Genomic DNA, 19,390 nt, shown 5'->3' on the forward strand with positions numbered 1-19,390 from the left:
AATGCTATTACTGGGGTATCTGTAATTAAAATATATCAGTTAAATTCAGGTGATCGTGCTTATCCACTGACGTCTAGTAAGTCTGTTTCCACTTTGTTATGTTCATTCCTGTATCCCTTATGTTTGTTTTTCCCTCTTCCAGTTGTCCTTGAGAGGTTTTTGTTTGTAGTGTTTCAGTTTATGTGTTAAGTAAAGTCCTTTTGAATCTGCCCCCCCTTGTCCTGCCTGCTTCCTCACTGCCTGTCTGCGTTTGGGTTCTACCTCCTACAACACCACCATGCTGTCTAAACCTAACAGGTTGTACTTTAGTTTGTATATTGTATTTGTAGTGTTCAGACTTTATTCCTCTTATTTTATTTTTTATTCCTCTTTAACTTTTTTACTGTATGAAGCATAGGGGCGACAGTGGCTTGGGAGGTAGAGCAGTCGTCTGGCAATCCGGAGGTTCCCGGTTTGATTCCCACTCCTCCCGGGCAGCATGTCGATGAGTCCTTGAGCAAGACACTTAACCCCTAATTGCTTCCAATGAGCAGGTTGGCACCTTTCATGGTTGCCAATGTAATGTGTGAGTGAATGGGTAAAAATGTGAGTAACAAATTGTAAATCGCTTTGGATAAAAGCGCTATATAAAAAAGCAGCCATTTACCATTTACCATGAAGCACATTCTCAAGTGCTCATATATAACCAAGCATTTCACTGTAATGTACATGTACTTTATATGTGACAAATAAAAATAAACTTGAAACTTGAACTTGATATATTGGCTCATCTTACCCCACTCTCCACTAATGTGGTTCATAAATGGTAGCACTCTTATCGTATTAACTTAATTTGTAATTAATATATCAAACATGTTCTGTGTCCAAGTCAGACTCAATGCTAGTGAGACTGCAGTACAAGCGACCTTTCATTATCTTGCTTCTTGGTTTGGATTTACTCATGCACAAAAAATAATGATTGAATTAGCTTTTCCCCAAGGCCATACAGATATGGGAATACAGGAGTTATTAACTAAGTGGCATTCACCTTTAATTGAATAGTAACTAGAGCCATCTCGTGGCTTGTAATGCTCCTGTGCGTTTTTTGTGAACTGTCCCTTTAAACGCCCAAACGTCGCTAGAAAACTACAATTCCCATCATGCACGCGGACTCGCGGAGGATCTTCCTGGTAGAACAAAAAGCGGAAACAAAAGAAATCACCAATTTCTCAAAACAAATAACATCGAGCCTAGTCATAGAAGTACGCGTAGTGACAGCTGTCCACCGTAACAACACCATAGTCATAGCTGTACATAATTCACGCAAGGCTGGCGGGCATGGCTTTAAAAAGAATACAGAAGGTGAGTGTATTCATTTTGATATAAGTTAAACGGTTGGTCTGACAAACCGGTAGCAGCTAACGTTATAATGTGTTAGCGAGCTGGTTGTGTAGCTACAGTACGTTAGCAGCAGCTATAGCCAGCTACAGTAGTTGACTGATTATTAGCTTCTTTGTATATTTGCCGAGCTACATCATTTGTTATAACTAGGCAGCCAGCCGGCAAGCTAGCTACGTCCTTTAGTGATTCATTCGGTTTGCCACTTTATGTTTGTACTAATTGTGCTTAATAATGATGAGCTAGTTAACTTTGGCTTTAGCTAGCAAGCCACAACGTTATAGCTATAAAAACAGACTCGAATCAAACGTTTCTGTAACGAGCATCACACACCAGCTCAAGTAGGCCATTGTTGATGTCCATTCACCGGTTTTCATTTAGCATCAAGCACATTGTTCCACTAATCCAAATGGGATGTTCACTTAATTGCCAATCATCTCTGTGGCAAGGTCTCTAAATGTCCCATGTGTCCCTATCTGTTAACGTCAGGCCAACGATACAGACTACAGGGTTGTACAATTGAATGATGATCTATAATGTGTATCCATTCTAATTTGATGTCTTTGTTTTTACCAGGAGTTGCATGACTTGCAACGGGATCCTCCAGCCCAGTGTTCTGCTGGGCCAGTTGGAGAGGACTGTAAGTGGGTTATGATTTGAATTGCAATAGCCCATGGGATATTATGGACTGTGATGGATCCATCAAATAATTGGGTATCATTTGGCTGCTGTCATTGGTGCTGTGCTTTAATTAGCAGTGTGGTCTAATATGACTGATTTGTGTCCCATCTAAAGCGTTGCCTGTCGCAAGAGTCTGGTTTCAGTAACTGTCTGTTTTCTTTCTACAGTATTTCACTGGCAAGCTACCATCATGGGACCGGTAAGCTTTTTCTGGATATTTTTTTCTACCATGCTGCTTCTGGACCTTTAGACAATGGGGTTTTTATGTTGACTGACAGCACCTCTGTTCTATATGGAGAGCATAGAATGGTCAGGCCTGTTCCATTATAAAAGGACACCTATCGCACTTAACACATATTCTTGCCACCCAAAGCCCACCTTTTACCCCACTTGTCATTTTAAGGCCACTAAATTATTATTTTCTGAAGGGGCAATCTTGCAAGAGACAAATAATCTTAACCAAGATTGAATGATTGAAAACTTGATTAACAGATTGCAGATTGGGTACAATAAAGTACGGCTCAAATTGACAATACAAACAATTGGTTAAGAGGATGCAGACCAGAACAATACTTTCGTCTTGTTTACATCAGGGTCCCCCATTTTCAATTCATCAAGACATTTATGACATACAGATATACAGTACTGTTTCATCAAGACATTTGTGACATACAAGACATATACAGTACAATATACACCAAATATGTCATTTTTTAGTCATTTCAGAGATAATGGGTGTGCTGTTGCCCTGTTGGATTGAATTGCAGCCGGAAGAACTGCATGCTAACTTGAGTACCAAGAAAAGCATAACTCACTAATTTGTGACCCATGACAATAGTTTTGTCTGAATTTATCAGTTGAATATCAGATGATAATGGAACAAATGGGGTCTAGGTTAAAAACCTTATTAAGTTAATGTAGCCTACCCTCAATAATATTGTGAACGTGTGCCCTCATCGCATTTCCTAAACAAATTAAAAGCAAATGAGGATTTAAATGTGCTCTCTCTAATACCAGAATGAGTGCAGGCCATGTGGTTGTTTTCATCATGCAAGGTGAAATCCTGTAGAGCTGGTTTTGACAGTGGCCTTATTCCCACTCTTTCAGACCGACAGCCCCTATCAAGGAGGAGTGTTCTTCCTCACCATCCACTTCCCCACCGACTACCCCTTTAAACCACCAAAGGTGAGATCTTTACCATGTCTCGCATTCTGAGTGACTGGCTGCAAATATACACTCTGCCTCTACTCTGCTTTCACTCTGCTTTCAGTCAGCAAGAACATTACCACCACAGCTAGATAAGATGAGGAAATTAACAAAGCATTATAAGCCCAGTGCAATAATATATGATTGCTTACGTATCCAAATATGAAAAGTTTTTTAGTGCTACAACCTGCATTGGAACCAAAGCCAAGAGCAACAGGGATGGACATGGCACAAACTCCAAACATTTGTACCATCACTGCTGCATAACATTTACTGGGGAAACCTTGATACTGTTATTGGTATGCCATTTGACGGATGCCTTTCCAAACTTAACGGACAACTAACGAAGACCCTAACTTTATTTAAACTAAGGCATCTGACAGTTTTCTTGTAAGCGGCTCCGGCTCGCTTTCTTGTTTGTTTGTCACACCCAAATAGACCGTTTTCTATTGTTCTATAGTCTACAAGCTGAATACATTTCCTACCGCATAATTATAACCTTTTTCAAGTCCATTTTCGCCATTTTCTTTGCTCTTGCAGTGTTTATATCCCATCTGTGTTTAGTTTCTCTTTTTTGGTAAAATTGTAATGAGTCTGACCTCCTTTGATTAATAACACTTTCAGTGCCTTTGATTAATGTTGATTTACCCCGTTGAATGCCACCACCCACTTCAATGTTAGCGTTAAAAACGCCTAATCTATGTTTTAAATTATGTGTCTAATCTGCCCGTCGCTTATTTTATAACTCGTTTGCACTGCTGTTCATTTTCGTTTTATAGCATTAAAAGCCCTTGTTTTCAAGGAAAATATAAAGATTCCGTGATAAAAGACATTTACTGGAATATTCTAGAATACACAAATGTTGTCATTTTTCGGCTTATTTATGAATCGTTTTCAAATAAACGCTAGATTATCGATAGTATAATTATGTGTACGTATGCACGCTATAGAGGCGATCTGAAAAATCAATTATCTTATTTCCTCATCAGCGATCACAACCAAACAGCCACATCACACATAGGGGACACGCTGTTATCTCAGAGAATACAGCTCCGATTACCCCAAGACTGGTAACATAGACTTCTTCCCTTAGATCAGATGTTCTCCAAAAAGATTATTCCAATTCCTGATTGCCATTCCAAATATCGATCATGCTTATTGATTGATTATTGGCTGCTGTAAATATATATTCCAGGCTGATTTCCGTCCCGCGATCAGATCCCTCTTGAGCAGACTGCTCGCCAGCACAAGGAGCCAGTTGGCTCTACCTCTACAGATCCCAGGTCAGTCTAAGCGACTGACCTGCAGTTACACAGGGATAGACGATAGGGGGCGCTTTTTTCCAATCTGAGCTCCTGTAGGGGCTGGTGTACCAACGGGAGACTCGGTTAATGAAATATGAATTCAGATCGCTAATAAAAAAATGAAATGATATTTGTCGTCGTGGCCACTCAATGGGGGGGCTGATAAAACGAGCTATGTCGTCCGTGGAACTGAAAGGGTTAGGCAGGTTAGATTTTGAGGAAGATTGGTCAATCAAATTGAAGCACAAGGCCATGGTTACATGCCTCCAGCGAACTCGTGTCTTCTATCTACGTGACCCTGTGCTTGTGCTGGAAGAACACGTGATGCATACTTTTCGGGACCCCTTTCCTCCTGCTGTGTGTTATAGCTCCAATTTCGGCAGACTTCATTGGATACCCTTTTTTTTTATCATGTGTCTTACCTATTTCTGCGTTTGTGTTTCTTAATTCCATAGGTAGCCTTCACAACAAAAATCTATCACCCGAACATAAACGGCAATGGCAGCATCTGCCTTGACATCCTAAGGTCACAATGGTCCCCTGCACTTACCGTTTCAAAAGGTAACAAACATGGCCAGTATTGGTCAACACGGTATATAAAAGGGAAAAAATAACCTTTGTACTGTCTTTTACTATTATGCACTTTTCCACAAAATAATCTTCTCTGCCTATATTACTACCTACTATACTAGCACCCAAGTTTTAACTCTCTTTGATGAACATTGTTACTCAGCTGGAGTTTTACCCTTCCTGCTGACTTTTTGATAAAAGCGTCAGCTAAATGACAAAATATAATGTAATGTAGAACGATGAGAATTATTCAGTGTCTGATTTATTATGAAGATGTGACTTTTAATTCCATTTCACTGAGGATGGCAACACGCTGGGCAGATTTTTGGGCAACCTTATGGGCCAATGTGCTTGCCAATGGGAAATGTTGGCAAGCACAATTTATACAATATGATTTATCTGGGCAACAAGAAGTTGCCATGCATACAAATGTGAGACATCCGCTCATTGTTCAACATTGTTCAACAATGTTGCCCAAAAAGTTGGCCAATGTTTTATTTATTATTATTTTTTGTATGTATGTATATGCAACATTAATATGACTGTTTTGTTTTCTTTCTAGTTTTACTATCCATATGCTCTTTGCTATGTGATCCCAACCCAGATGACCCCCTAGTCCCTGACATAGCGCATATCTACAAATCGGACAAACAGAAGTAAGTATGGATGCAAAAGGATTTGCCATCTGACAAACTTGAATCTAGGGCTGGTCGATGTCAAATATTTTTCTTATTTCTTCTGTATGGGTTGGGTATCGAGTGGCACCGGTTTTGCACCGAAATGTGGCACCAAGATCGTGACGATCCAGGGACAGCTAGTGAAAAAGAGGAAATGCTGTATTCCCTCTGATTCAAATGGCTAGCTGAGCTTTTTGCTTTTTTAAAACAATGTTTCCATAGTTAAACTTTAAGGACCGTAATGAATAAAATACACTTACACTGTAAGCAGTGTTTAAATGGGTGATTTGCTGTTTACATGGTATTTATTGAAAACAAGACTAGGCAAGTCTAGCTAAAGGCAGACTAAGTAGTTTCAGCCACTAGATGTCAATAGAGCACCACCCATGCAATGTGATGTTTATATAGGAAACCTGACATTCAGATCAAACTATCAAATTAGGCATTACAGATCAAATATGACTCCAGATCTAGCAATATCATATTACCACTAAAAAAAGTTACAACCGAACAAGCCGTGACAACATACCATAACGTGCAGGCAGAGGGAATAGGGATGGGTACCGAATTCGGTACTTACCTGTGTGTGTGTGTGTGTGTGTATATATAGATATATGCACGTGGCCCATCCCGAATGTGTTAAAGGTACCTACCGAAACACGTTGGTACTACAGAGTATCGATTCACGTGAGATCCAATGGTGCCTACTTTCGGTTATGAGAAGAAGAAAAAGTCGGATGACGTCACGTTTTGTTTACCGCAAAAACGAAACCGCACGTTAACCCTTTCAGTGCCACGGACGACATATCTCGTTTTATCAGCCCCCCCATTGAGTGCCCACGACGACAAATATAGTTTTATTTTTTATTAGCGATCTGAATTCATATTTCATCAACCGAGTCTCCCGTTGGTACACCAGCCCCTACAGGAGCTTAGATTGGAAAAAAGCGCCCCCTATCATCTATCTCTGTGTAACTGCAGGTCAGTCGCTTAGACTGACCTGGGATCTGTAGATCTCTGGGGGGGAGCCAACTTGCTCCTAGTGCTGGGGAGCAGTCTGCTCAAGAGGAATCTGCTCGCGGGACGGAAATCAGCCTGGATTATGTATTTACAGGAATCAACAATAAGCGTGATCGATATTTGGAATGGTGATCAGGAATTGGAATCTTTTTGGATAACATCTGATCTCGGGTAAGGAATCTATTATACCAGTCTTAGGATAATCAGACCTGTTTTCACGGAGATATAATCTTTTGCCATATGTGTGATTTGGCTGTGATCGCTGATGAGGAAATAAGATAATCGATTTTTCAGCTCGCGTCTATAGCGTGCATACGTACACATATACTATCGATAATCTAGCGTTTATTTGTAAACAATTCATAAATAGGCCGAAAAATTACAACGTTTTTGTGTATTCTAGAATATTCCAGTAAATGTCTTTTATCATGGAATCTTTATATTTTCCTTGAAAACAAGGACTTTTCAAAATGCTATAAAACGAAAATGAACCGATAAAAAAACAATCCGTTTCGACAATGTTGACTGGAAAACTAGTCATTGATAAGCGACGGGCAGATTAGACACATAGCCATAATTTAAAACATAGATTAGGCGTAAACATTGATTAGGCGTTTTTAACGCTAACATTGAAGTGGATGGTGGCATTCAACGGGGTAAATCACTGATAATCAAAGGCACTGAAAGTGTTAATGTCAACGGCACAATACATGTTTTCAAACTCTCTTTGGGTGTTTGCAATTCATGGGGAGTATACTTGTCTCTGATATCTTGGTACAGTGGGCAGGTTGTTAGAAAGTGTAGCTCAGTTTTCCACCTCTGCTCTTGCTCTCTGCTACTATCTCTAAACGTCCACTCCTTTCGAAACTTTATTTTATTATGTGCTCGCGCTGCTGCGGTGGGTTTTCTTTTTAGCGGTCGGCTTACTCCTTCCATATAGTTTCACATATTTGTAACTTATTTAACGTTAAGCTAACGTTAGCTAATCGTCGGTCATAACGTTAGCTCTGTAGGCTAAGAGTAGTCAGAAGAGTAGCGGATGTGACGTCGGTAAACAAGCCACAGGCTGTTATGTAAGACCAGCAGAGCGGGTCTTCTCCAAAGCGGGGGTGGAGCGAAAATAACTGCTAGAATACTCAATCAGCAGTGGAGTAGTTCATTGCTGCTAGATTGTTTGTTGTTTAATTAGTTGTAAAATACTTTCATTTATTTGTTATTTAAATATATAGATGTGTATTTGACTATTTTTTGATCAGCAGAATAGTTAATTGCTGCTAGAGTGGTTTGTTTACCCTTGTTTTATACTTGTTATTTTGTAAAATACAATACCTTTATTTATTTTGTATTTAAATATATAGATGTGTACCTTTTTTAGTTAATTTGTTAAACATATTTTTTTTAAATAAACATAACATTTATTTAAAGATATGTGTGTGACTGATGTATATATATATATATATGTTGTTCTAAATAAATAATAATAACTTATATAGCACCTTTCATACAGGTGATTGCAGTTCAAAGTGATTTACATCAGTAAGATGTAAATAATAATAAAGTAATAATACATTATTAAGTTTAAAAAGGGTCTCTGCAGATGAAGAGGCCACCACACACTTCTATTGGGTCATGAATGATGATTGAGAGGGATTATATTTGTATGAGTCTATACATTGTTTTTTTTAGGATGATTCTACTCGTATACCTTAAGTCGGCCCCAGCAATGACACTCATGTGTTTCAACAATGGTGTCAGCCAGTCAGTCAACAATGGTCAGCCAGTCAGTCAACAATGGGCAGTCAAGTCAGTTAGGGAGTTCATTGTTGGCACTGGGATTAAACTAAATTGTTTTCAAGAATAGGTTTTAGCCTGGAATCAGAAAATTCAAACGATACCCAACCCTAAAATGTTTTTCTTTCTGTGTAATAATGTTGTCATGGTACCACTTCATTCCAAATATTGCTGATCCAATTTCCATCGCAAACTCTTTTATAATACCACAAGGTATATTGGATAATGGCTGTATTGCATAAATGCATCTGTTTGCATGGATCCATGACATTAAACCTTCAAATACAGTATACCCTACTTAAATCTGTGAACTGGCCCTTTTTTAAATACTTAATTTTTTCCTTGCAGGTACAACAGATTAGCCAGAGAATGGACTCAAAAGTATGCAATGTAAAGGACTGGTTGAGCAACAATGGAAATGGTTTTTAGCGCTTACTTAGCTGGACACCTGAAATACTACAGTACTGTTGAAACTCCTCATCTGCACTGGTTCTGGACAAAGTGTTTTATATGGGAGGCACTTTCTTTACCCAGACTTAACAGGTTTTATTCTTGATTTACCCCCCCCCCCCCCCCACACACACACTTTAACAATGTTATATAAATTATTATTATTATTGATGAGATGGCCTGCTAAACGAAGAAAAAGATAAATTCTATTATGCCCCTCCCCAATGGTTTACGTAGTTTTATTTTCCTTTTTAGAGATTTATATTGTATAGTATGAAACTATACAGAATCTATTTTTATTATTTTGCATTAAAAAGTTAAACAAAATTGTGCACTGTAATGATTTGTTTTCTTCATCACTATACTGTGTCATAATGCTCGCTTGACCACTCTTACATAGAGTGTCGGACTCGTACAGCCAGAAAAACTGAAATGTCATCTGATCTTCTGTGTAGGAGAGTGGCTTGACTATATTAATGTTTGATTTAAGAGTAGCCAGGAGAGGACAACGTCAAATATCACCGCCATATTGGTGATACTACAGATAATACCCTTAGAATGAATATTTGACAATCTGCTCATGTTTTTCAGAGCAGGGGATTAGGACACTATATATCGTAAGTGTATATAGGATCATGTTGCGTCTCACCACTAGATGGTAGCATTAATCTAGTCTCAACATTTGCCTTTGCAGAAGCCTTCCTTTTTTGCTGGGCCCTTGAGGTCCAGCTTCCTTACGGAGTCTTAATATTGAGCTTTGAAAATAACCTGTGAATACCTCTGGGTGGCAGTATTGGCCAAGACCCTGCTGGATTATTATTTCATCAGATCATGTTCACATTACCCTTGCCATGGAGGATTAAATTGAAGGCCTGCTTTATGGTAGCATTTTCAGGACGGGAGTACTAATTTGAGACCAGTTTGCCGTAATGTGACTTGACCAGTGATCCGCGATCAGTATCGGAACCGCTATCCTTAGAAGCTTAGTGAATACTGTCTCTGAACACCAACTTGTCTAGCCTACCAAGAGACTAGATCTTTCCTAGTCCAAAAAAATTCTCTGCGGCCACAAACTATACATGAGGAATTCATTTTGTGGTATTTTCTTGTTAATGCACCTCAGGGAAATGTAGTTTAATTTATTCACGCAGCCATACACTTGGCAGTCACACTGCAACATACCTGGGTTCTTCTGAGATGTTAATGAAGCCTCTTAAGTGTGACTGATTCCTGGGAACTGATGATGCAAAGCCAAAGTTCAGGAGAAGATGCAGTGTGCTTCAATGAATGGTCCAGGCTATCCTTAGCTCACACCTTGGAAAGAAAACGAACCTGTCTATCACATGGGAACAATTGTGTGTGGAATTTTTACACTGGAATACAGCTCTATTATATTGACTAGTTTGCAAGGATATGTATTTGTTTTGGCATTTTACATGTCATTACAGATGTATTACCGTTGAAAGATAAAAGCAGATCTGGTAAGTTTGAGTGTGCAGTGTATCATTTCTTTGCACTGAATGTTTGGGGAGTGGTCTTGTTGGCAGGGCCACCCATAAAGGGGAAGAATGATTCCAAAAAATAGATGGTTGGTTAAACTATACCCCAAGTGAAAAACAATTTCTTATGATCATTATATTATCGAAAATTACATTAGCTAATAAAAACGCATACCTTTGACAGAAATATATTGCATAGAATCATATTGCTGTAGTTTGGTTATACCTAAGAACCTTAGACTAGATCCCCAAAATGAATGGAAGTGAATGAGGAGCCTGCATGACCCCTGGGAGGAATGTTGGTGTTGACAACATGAAGGGACGTCAGTGGTCAAATCATTGAGAGTTCAACTCTCCTTTCAGATGATGTCGAGAAATGCAGCATACAATAAAAGAAAAACAAAGTCAATCAATAAGACAATTACAAACTGCAGTCTGGGGTGAAATGGTTGGTCATTAAAGATTTAAATTGTCCAAAGCATACTAAAGTATTGAGTTTTAAGGCACATTGCAAGGTACGTGTCGGGGGCACAGAAGATAAAAGCAGATTTCCCAAGTTCAGTGTAACTATCACTGGTGATAAATCTGAGGGCTGAGTGATATAGAGAATCCAAGGGGCTTAAGAACGGAAGCAGTAGCACATCTATTACCTGTAAATCACATCATCTGCTGTTCATCTGTGTTTTTAGTCCATCTACTTTGATAATTCAGCGAAGCCAACTGGCTTTAGTTTGTCTCACTTGCGTAGCAGCCAGACATCACTGCATTCCATTCCAGTGCTTATTACTTGAATGAGTGAGTAGGTGGGAAAAGGGAGCTTTCTGATTGGAACTGATGAGTGGGAGAGGTTCAATAAAATGTTACCAGTATGTATGATTCATCGGTGACTCGGTATGTAACAAACATGAATGATTAGTTTTGAATTATTTGTGCTTTCATTTTTGCCCCGGCAATACCTTAGTTGTCAATCGAGTTGGAATACAGCCAGCTACAACAACCATCAGGGACAGTGGGTTTCAATAGCATATAACACATCTCTACAGTTACCTTACCTAGTTGTGTGGTACATTAGGCTACTACTACCATAATGTCATGAAAAAGGACTCTGATATGAGGGACCAAAAGCTGTTGCTGGTGTTGGAACCCAGGTCCATCGCATAGGAATCCAAACATCAACCGCTCAAAAGAATATCTCCCCCAGACCAAGGCACAAATAAGTTTCAGAATCTGTTACACTCACCCCCCTTTGACCTTGCCCAAGGAGGACACGGCACCACTGTACCTTGGAGTCAAACCTGGGTCCCCTCCATGGGAAACCAAGCATCTGACCGGTCAGCCAAAGGAGAATCCTGAATCCTCCCTGGCCAAGGGAGGCTTACTAGGCTTCAGACAGGGCTACTCTGTGGCCAAGGGAGATATTGGGCTTACTATAGGCTTCCAGACAGGGCAACACTCTGTTACATTGTTATTGTTGGGAACACATCCTCCTGTACATGCTGTACCTCAACCAGTCTGTCTGTCTTATTATTAACCCCCCCCCCCCCCCCCCTGGTGACGTGAGTATGAATATTTGTTGTGCTATCGTGCACTAAACTGTAGTAATCTATCTCCTGCATCACAGTTGTATGGCCCTCAGGGCTTCATAGGCCTGCACCTGAGAGTATTATGTTATGCTAATCTTGTGATTGGTTCTTAAAAGAATGCAATTTTTTTTAAACGAGGTAGTAAAACACTTTGTTATGGTTTCCCTTTCCTATTGTTTATTTAGCCTGTGCACCCCCAGTGTATTGTTTCCTCAGTAAGCAATACTGATTACATAGGACATAAAGTCACATAATCATAAACATAGGCTAAAAGTTATTTCAGGGACAGGACATAATAGCAGATTGTACAGGCTGAGAAACACACACCGTTGACTGAATGCAATGTTTTTCCTTAAGTATAGGTTCTGGATAGTTAGGAACCCAGGCAGGGGGAGGTAGATACTCAGACAAACTTGGTTGGGGAGGAGTCCCGTTTTTTTTTTGCACAATGACACGTGAAACTCCCGAGGAGTTGGTTGGTGGTAGGCATGCATATGCTCTGAAGATTCGGCAAAGTAAAAAGTGTTGTGTGTGAACTCCATCCTATTTTTAGAGCGTCGCTCGATGGGGAAAACAGAGGGGCTTGAAGAAGAAACGGTCGAGGAAGGTACTAACGCGCCGCAATGAGGACGAGCAACACTAGTGCGAAGTGACGGGAAAGCTAGGGAAATAGTTTTCAAAGTTCATAACTCTCTACATATAAGCTTTAAAACGCAGTGGCCACTGGAAACGTTGCTGTGCAGCGCAATGGCTGCCCAGTGCGACACGTTGAGTCACGGATACTTGCAGCAGCAGCAGTCGGACCAGGGCTCCAACAGCGGGCGCAGTACCGACTCTCCCCTCCCGGGATCCGAGGAGGATCTGAGCGGGTCTACTGCGCTGCTGTCGGACCCGGAGTGGACCGAGGAACGGTTCCGAGTGGACCGTAAGAAACTGGAAGTCATGTTATTAGGTAAATATAATGAACCAAAATACCACTCGACATATATATATATATATATATATATTTAAATATATATTATTTTTAATTTTTTATATATTTTATATATATAATTATATATTTTATATATTTTAATAACGGTTAATGCCAATTTTTATAACCACTTTTCTTTCGCCATCTCCATCATGTCGGAACTTTTCGAACTGCAAATATGTTTTCCGAGAATGCACCATTGCGTTATGCTTTGTTTATGGTAGATTCATAAAAAAAAAAAAAAATGTAATCCAAAGTATCTACTTTCATTATCTAAAAGCTGTCTACGGTTGTGGTTGGCTAATCACGACTCTAAACCTGTGACGTCATGAGCGTGCTTCTATCGTGACCCGTGCCAATGGGCCAATTAAGCTCCGTCGAGGCCTTTGTCATTCCAACCAGTGTCATTTTTTTTTATCATATATAAAATTATAAGCTTACAGAAATCTTCTTAGTCTGAATTTTAATAGAAAGGGAGAGGTTTGGCGAGGTCAAAGTCATGATGAGGTGCATTCCTGATCGTCATGTCTTCCGTACTGTAGACAGTTCCCAGACTCGGCCAGGGGATTGATTGATTGATTGCAAACTTTATTAACAGATTGCAGAATGGGTACAGTACAGTACAGCTCAATACATACAATTGTTAAGGGGATGCAGACCAGAGAAAGACTTTCGTCTTGTTTACATCAGAGTCCCCCATTTTCAATTCATCGTAACATATATGACATACATGACATACTGTCACATACAGATAGACAGTACTGCTACATCTATACATGTAGGAGGGATTCGCTACTGAAACAGCCCTTAACTCATTGACTCATTGACCGCTGTTTTTCCATCTTTACTCCCGCTTTATTGACCATTTTCACGATGTTTGCGGACCCATCGTATATTCTATATTATAGCTATGGAGACAATAGTATGGCTCATTTGACAGGCATTATCTATACTCTCAACAGGGACAAAACTGTTTATTTCTACATACCTTCGTTTGTGCGCTATACCACGCTAAGAATCGCCCCGTTTCACAATAATCCAGGCTGGTTTTCTAGAGTCGTTTTCCTGGGGTGTTTTATGCATGTTTTATGATGGGGTTCGGTAAAATAGACGTAAAATAGACGTTACCTTTGTCAGCAGGTACTCCACTCTCGCTTCTGTCTTGGATCAGAACAGGATCAATACATATAGGTGGCCCTCATCTGTTGTCTTCTTCTTCTATAGTCTGCTCGGGCCAGACTATGCCACAGAGCCGAATAGGTTTCCTCATCGGCCGGTTTGACTATAGTATTTTTTTATTTAAACTTTTTTTATTGCATTTTCCATTATTCAGACAGTCTCTTTACATGTTTTCCACATCACATCATTGTGATACAAAACTACAAGGATTATTCAGACAGTCTTTTTATATGTTTTCCACATCACATCATTGTGATACAAAACTAAAAGGATAGGAAAACCAACCTAAAAAATAAATAATAATAATAAAAAAAAAAAAAAAAATGTATATAGAAATACAGTCCAGGGCCCTGTTCCTCGTACCTGGCTAGCCCAGTTCCTCGTACCTGGCTAACTGAGTTAGCCGGATAATTTTCAGGATAACTTGACATAAGCCAGACTTTTCGGTTCCCCGAAGCGCGATTGTCTAAATCACTATGGCAACAGATCAGAACGTTTGAACCTGCGCAGGGTTTAGTTCAGTTAGCTGGATACACTGGCCATGCCCTCGCAAAGAAATGCCAGCTCCCCTCACAGATCCCATTATACCATTCTGAATTATAACCATTCTATATCCAATAACCATTCTATCGGTTTCTGATTCGTTTCATATTCTCCGCTGTGGATGCATTTGCTTAACGGAGCGCCCAAATTGTGTTTCATTCAAGCATAAATTGAAGCGTCTTGCATGGATTGTGGATATGAATTACGAGGAATCTGAATCTGTGGATTGTTGAATTGTATCACTGTCACTCACACGTTATTGTGATATTGTAACTGGGATTAAAATGTTTGACGAGATGCGCTGTTTAACGGATTTGATGACGTGGATGTGACTTGATAAATTGAATGAGCCTTTGATGTTTTGATGAATGAATTTGAGAAAATGCATTTATCTGTTCAAGCACTGTTATCTGATGATGAACAAGAGGGTGATGAACATGAGGTGTCACTGGTATAAACCAAAGGTTAATCAATTCAATGCATGTATGGATGATGTCCGAAACAGATTAACACTTTGATTACCGGCGATGCGGTGCGCCTTACCGCCGTTGAATGCCAGCACCCACTTCAATGATAGCGTTGTGAACGCATAATCTCTGTCTTAAATTATGGCTATGTGTCTAATCTGCCCGTCGTTTATCAATGACTTGTTTGCAGTCAACATTGTCGAGACGGATTGTTTTTTAATCGGTTCATTTCCGTTTTATAGCATTTTGAAAATATAAAGATTCCGTGATAAACGGCATTTACTGGAATATTATTATGGATTATTCTGGCATACACAAAAAACGTTGTAATTTTTCGGCCTATTTATGAATAGTTTTCAAATAAACGCTAGATTATCGATAGTATATGTGTACTTATGCACGCTAGAGAAGCGATCTGAAAAATATATTCTCTCATTTCCTGATCAGCGAGCACACACTCACAGCCACACACACACATATGGGACACGTTGATATATAGGTGAAAACAGCTCTAATTATCCCAAGACTGGTAAAATAAATTGCTTACCTGAGATCAGATGTTATCCAAAAAGATTATTCCAATTCCTGATCGCCATTCCAAATATCGATCGTGTTTATTGATTCAGCGTTGGGTACTGTAAATATATATTCCACGCGTTTTCCGGGCCGGCGATCAACTTGGGTCTCTTCAGATGCCTCGTCGGAAAAGTAACATGAGGAGGCTGCCCCCCCCCCCCCCCCCCCCCCCCTAAACGAATGGGGTGAAGTTACACAGAGAGAGACGATAGGGGGCGGTATTTTCCCAATTGATTGATTGATTGATTGATTGAAAACTTTATTAACAGATTGCAGAATGGGTACAGTACAGTACAGCTCAATACATACAATTGTTAAGGGGATGCAGACCAGAGAAAGACTTTCGTCTTGTTTACACACATTCCTCCATTTTCAATTCATCGTAACATATATGACATACATGACATACAGATAGACAGTACTGCTACATCTATACATTTATGACATACCAGATTTGCAATTACAGTACTGTTTGTGATACAAAAAGAGTCCAGAAAAAAAAGAGTATATACATTTGACATAGAAACTGTACATTGGATTGGGTAGGTGGGGGTGGAGGGGGACTGTACATTGGAGGTGGTTGGGTGGGTGGGGGGTAAGGGGGGGGGGTGGGGGGGTTGGGTAGGAGTGTGGGGGGGGGGGGGGGGGGGGTTGGGTAGGAGGGGTGGGGGGGGGACACTGTACAACTGTACAAACAAAACTGTACATTGGATTATTGACAAGACCATACTTGGTAATTTACTGTACATTGGAGGGGGTTGTGTTCGGACATTTACAGGGGCCAGTTTCGAGTTGCAGTCTCCCTTAGGTGTTTTTTGAGAGTGTTTTTGAAAGTGGGTAGTGATTCACATGCCTTTACAGCTTTGGGTAGGGCGTTCCACATTGATGTGGCATAATTGCGAAATGTGTTTAGTCCCTTGTTTGAGCCGAATCTGGGTTTAACATGATTTGTGGAGCTCCCTCTGGTGTTGTGATCGTGGTATTCACTGACCTTTGGGAAGTATTTTGTCATGTACATGGGTACCTTGGTCGTGTAGTGTATCTTGTAGACCAGGCCCATTGCAAGTTGCTGTACTCTGTCGTCTACTCTAAGCCATCCTAGGTTGTCAAAGTGGGCAGGGGTGAGGTGGGTTCTAGGAGTAAGGTCAAGCAGTAGTCTGACCAGTTTGTTTTGAGATGTTTGTAATTTTGTTTTTAGCGCCTTTGAGGTGCTTTGGTACCATGAGGTGCAAGCTCATTGAGCTCAGAGAGAGTTTGAAGCACTAACGTGAGATAGGGCTGGGCGATATATCGAGTATACTCGATGTATCGCGGCTTGTTCTACGTGAGATGTAGTAAATTACTATATCGTGAACATCGAGTATATGTTGTCACTAGGGCTGACCCCTATTAATCGATTAGTCGACTAATCGGTCGAAAGGGGCCGTAATCGACTGGCCAACCTCTTAGTCGAATATAATAAAAATAAAAAATAAATGTTTATTTTTTTTTTAATTATCATTCTTTCCAAAAGAAAATAGGCCTAGAAGCGTGGCTAACGCTAATGGCACGCATACCAGAGGCTAACTGCCTATGAAAACAGGCACAGAGGCACTGAAAGAGGATTTCACCCATCTAATGAACACACTAGACTAGACAAATATCAAGATGTATCCATCAGTGGACCAATTGCATGCTTTTGCAGAGGACAAGAAGCCTTCAGTCGACTCCTTCAGACATTAAGCACCCCCACAGCCCAAATGAAAAAAAAAAATAAAATAAAACTTTAAAAATATTATCCTTTTTCTTTTTATTTCTTTTTTTTAAGTCGACCAATAGTCGACTAACGGCGAATTTTGGCCAATCCTAGTCGACCATCCAAATCCTTAGTCGGGGACAGCCCTAGTTGTCACGTTGCGGCTGATATGAGACTTGCTTTAGTGCAGAGCGTTCCTCTCATTATAGACAGACCAGCGTGGACCTTAAAGGGGAGATGAAGCAGTGAACAATGTGATCCTAGTTTGTTTGTTGTGTACCTTGTGTAAGACAGGGTCCTATAATAAAATGTGAAATCCTGCTTATTTGTCTGAAAAATCAAATATAATTTCCCTGTTTTCGCCATTTTGTTGCTGACGTCACGGTGTTGGTTTGGTGTATACACTGCTGGTTAGCTGCCTATAGTGAATGGGTCAGTCAGTAAATAAAATGTTGCCTACAAAACAACGGGACCGCGTGGTTCTTTTTGTATTGCTCCTGGCTGTTCAAACTCATTTTACCGTGTGAAAGAGAGGAAAGTTGGTTAATTTCCACAAACTACCAGTGAAAAAAACAGTGTTGTTGGCATGTTGGCTCAGGCTGGCTGCACTCAGGCGGCGCGACCAGCCTGTTGGACAGGGAAGGAGGATCTGCAGCGAACACTTCATTGCCTCGGATTATGTTGTTGGGGGTGGGAGGTTTGTCCAGAAGACCACTAATCAGCTGAAGCCGGACGCGGTTCCCTCGGTCTTCAACAGACAGACCGGCCCAGGCAGTTCAGCGTCGCGGAGCATTCAGCCTGCTGGCTACCTAGCTCCACTTCAACCAGCGTCGCGGAGCATTCAGCCTGCTGGCTATCTAGCTCCACTTCAAATTAGATGTAAATAATTTTTTTTATTAGTGTGTCAGTAGACTACTCTTAGTACATTTTCATTTAATAATTTTTTAAAGCATCTTCATGGTTTAATAATGGAAACATATTTTGCAGGGACTTATTATAATCATCATATTGGCGTGACTGTATGCATCAAAGGGTTAAATCAAGCATTTTTAAGTGCTTTAGAGGAAATGTCAAAATATCACGATATATATCGTGATATGGCCAAAAAAGATTGCGATATCATTTAGAGGCCATATCGCCCAGCCCTAACGTGAGACTAGATTGATGAAATATGAATTCAAATCGCTAATAATAACAAAAAAACACTACATGTTGTCGCTGGCATTCAACGGTCGGCATGAACTAACGACATATGGCACTCGAAGTGTTAAGGCCATGGGTAGGTAGGGAATTTATTTAATTAAATATTTTATTTTATATTTTCCCACCGCGACTATGGATAGGGAATTTCTTTATTTAATTAAAATGTTCACGACAACATGGATGCATGTACTCTGCCAGCATGTTTAATATCCATAATACTAAAGGTTTGACTAAGATTTTCATGAAACTTTATTGTAAAAAAAATAAAATAATAATAATAAAAAAATTTTTTTTAATAAAAAATAAAAAAAATTAACTCAAAAAATAAATTGGGTCGCACCGAAATCGGCAAGGTCGGTCGGCAACCGGAACCAACCCATTTTTTCTTTTAGGCCTAAGCATGGGCGCCAACTTGCAATAGGTGTAAAAAAAAAGAAAAAAAAATATATATATATATATATATATAATCCAGATGAAATGCGATGCCCCTAGTATGCAAAAGTACAAATTGTCCACTTCCAATGCTGCACATGTCTTTGACAAAACATTTGTCACA

At 39.9% G+C, this 19,390-nt stretch overlaps 2 protein-coding genes across 6 annotated transcripts in view; both read left to right on the forward strand.

Annotated features, from left to right (window-relative positions):
• The first annotated feature begins 1,191 nt into the window (after window positions 1–1,191).
• On the forward strand, window positions 1,192–9,397 carry LOC311234016 (ubiquitin-conjugating enzyme E2 D4-like). Its single transcript, XM_084321102.1, has 7 exons — window positions 1,192–1,341; window positions 1,954–2,017; window positions 2,226–2,257; window positions 3,166–3,243; window positions 5,024–5,129; window positions 5,701–5,794; window positions 8,975–9,397. The coding sequence occupies exons 1-7, from the start codon at window positions 1,318–1,320 to the stop codon at window positions 9,018–9,020; spliced, it is 444 nt and encodes a 147-aa protein (XP_084177228.1). The 5' UTR covers window positions 1,192–1,317; the 3' UTR covers window positions 9,021–9,397.
• Window positions 9,398–12,693: 3,296 nt separating this feature from the next.
• Window positions 12,694–19,390, forward strand: part of bicc1a (BicC family RNA binding protein 1a) — a 189,579-nt gene continuing 182,882 nt past the window's right edge. For all 5 annotated transcript variants that reach the window (XM_084321716.1, XM_084321717.1, XM_084321718.1 and 2 more), the window contains exon 1: window positions 12,694–13,110. In XM_084321716.1, coding sequence (XP_084177842.1) covers window positions 12,906–13,110 — 205 coding nt within the window. In that variant the 5' untranslated portion in view covers window positions 12,694–12,905. The remainder of the gene's footprint in view (window positions 13,111–19,390) is intronic.

This window comes from Notolepis coatsorum (genome assembly GCF_963971535.1).
Source record: "Notolepis coatsorum genome assembly, chromosome: 9".
In the NCBI taxonomy this organism is placed as follows: domain Eukaryota; kingdom Metazoa; phylum Chordata; class Actinopteri; order Aulopiformes; family Paralepididae; genus Notolepis; species Notolepis coatsorum.

What these genes read in the sequence shown, in the direction of transcription:
- LOC311234016 (XM_084321102.1), top strand. Translation starts at nt 1,318, where the DNA reads ATGGCTTTAAAAAGAATACAGAAG. An exon ending in AAGCTACCATCATGGGACCG is followed by an intron (nt 2,258 to 3,165) that starts GTAAGCTTTTTC and finishes CCACTCTTTCAG; the next exon opens with ACCGACAGCCCCTATCAAGG. An exon ending in TACAAATCGGACAAACAGAA is followed by an intron (nt 5,795 to 8,974) that starts GTAAGTATGGAT and finishes TTTTCCTTGCAG; the next exon opens with GTACAACAGATTAGCCAGAG.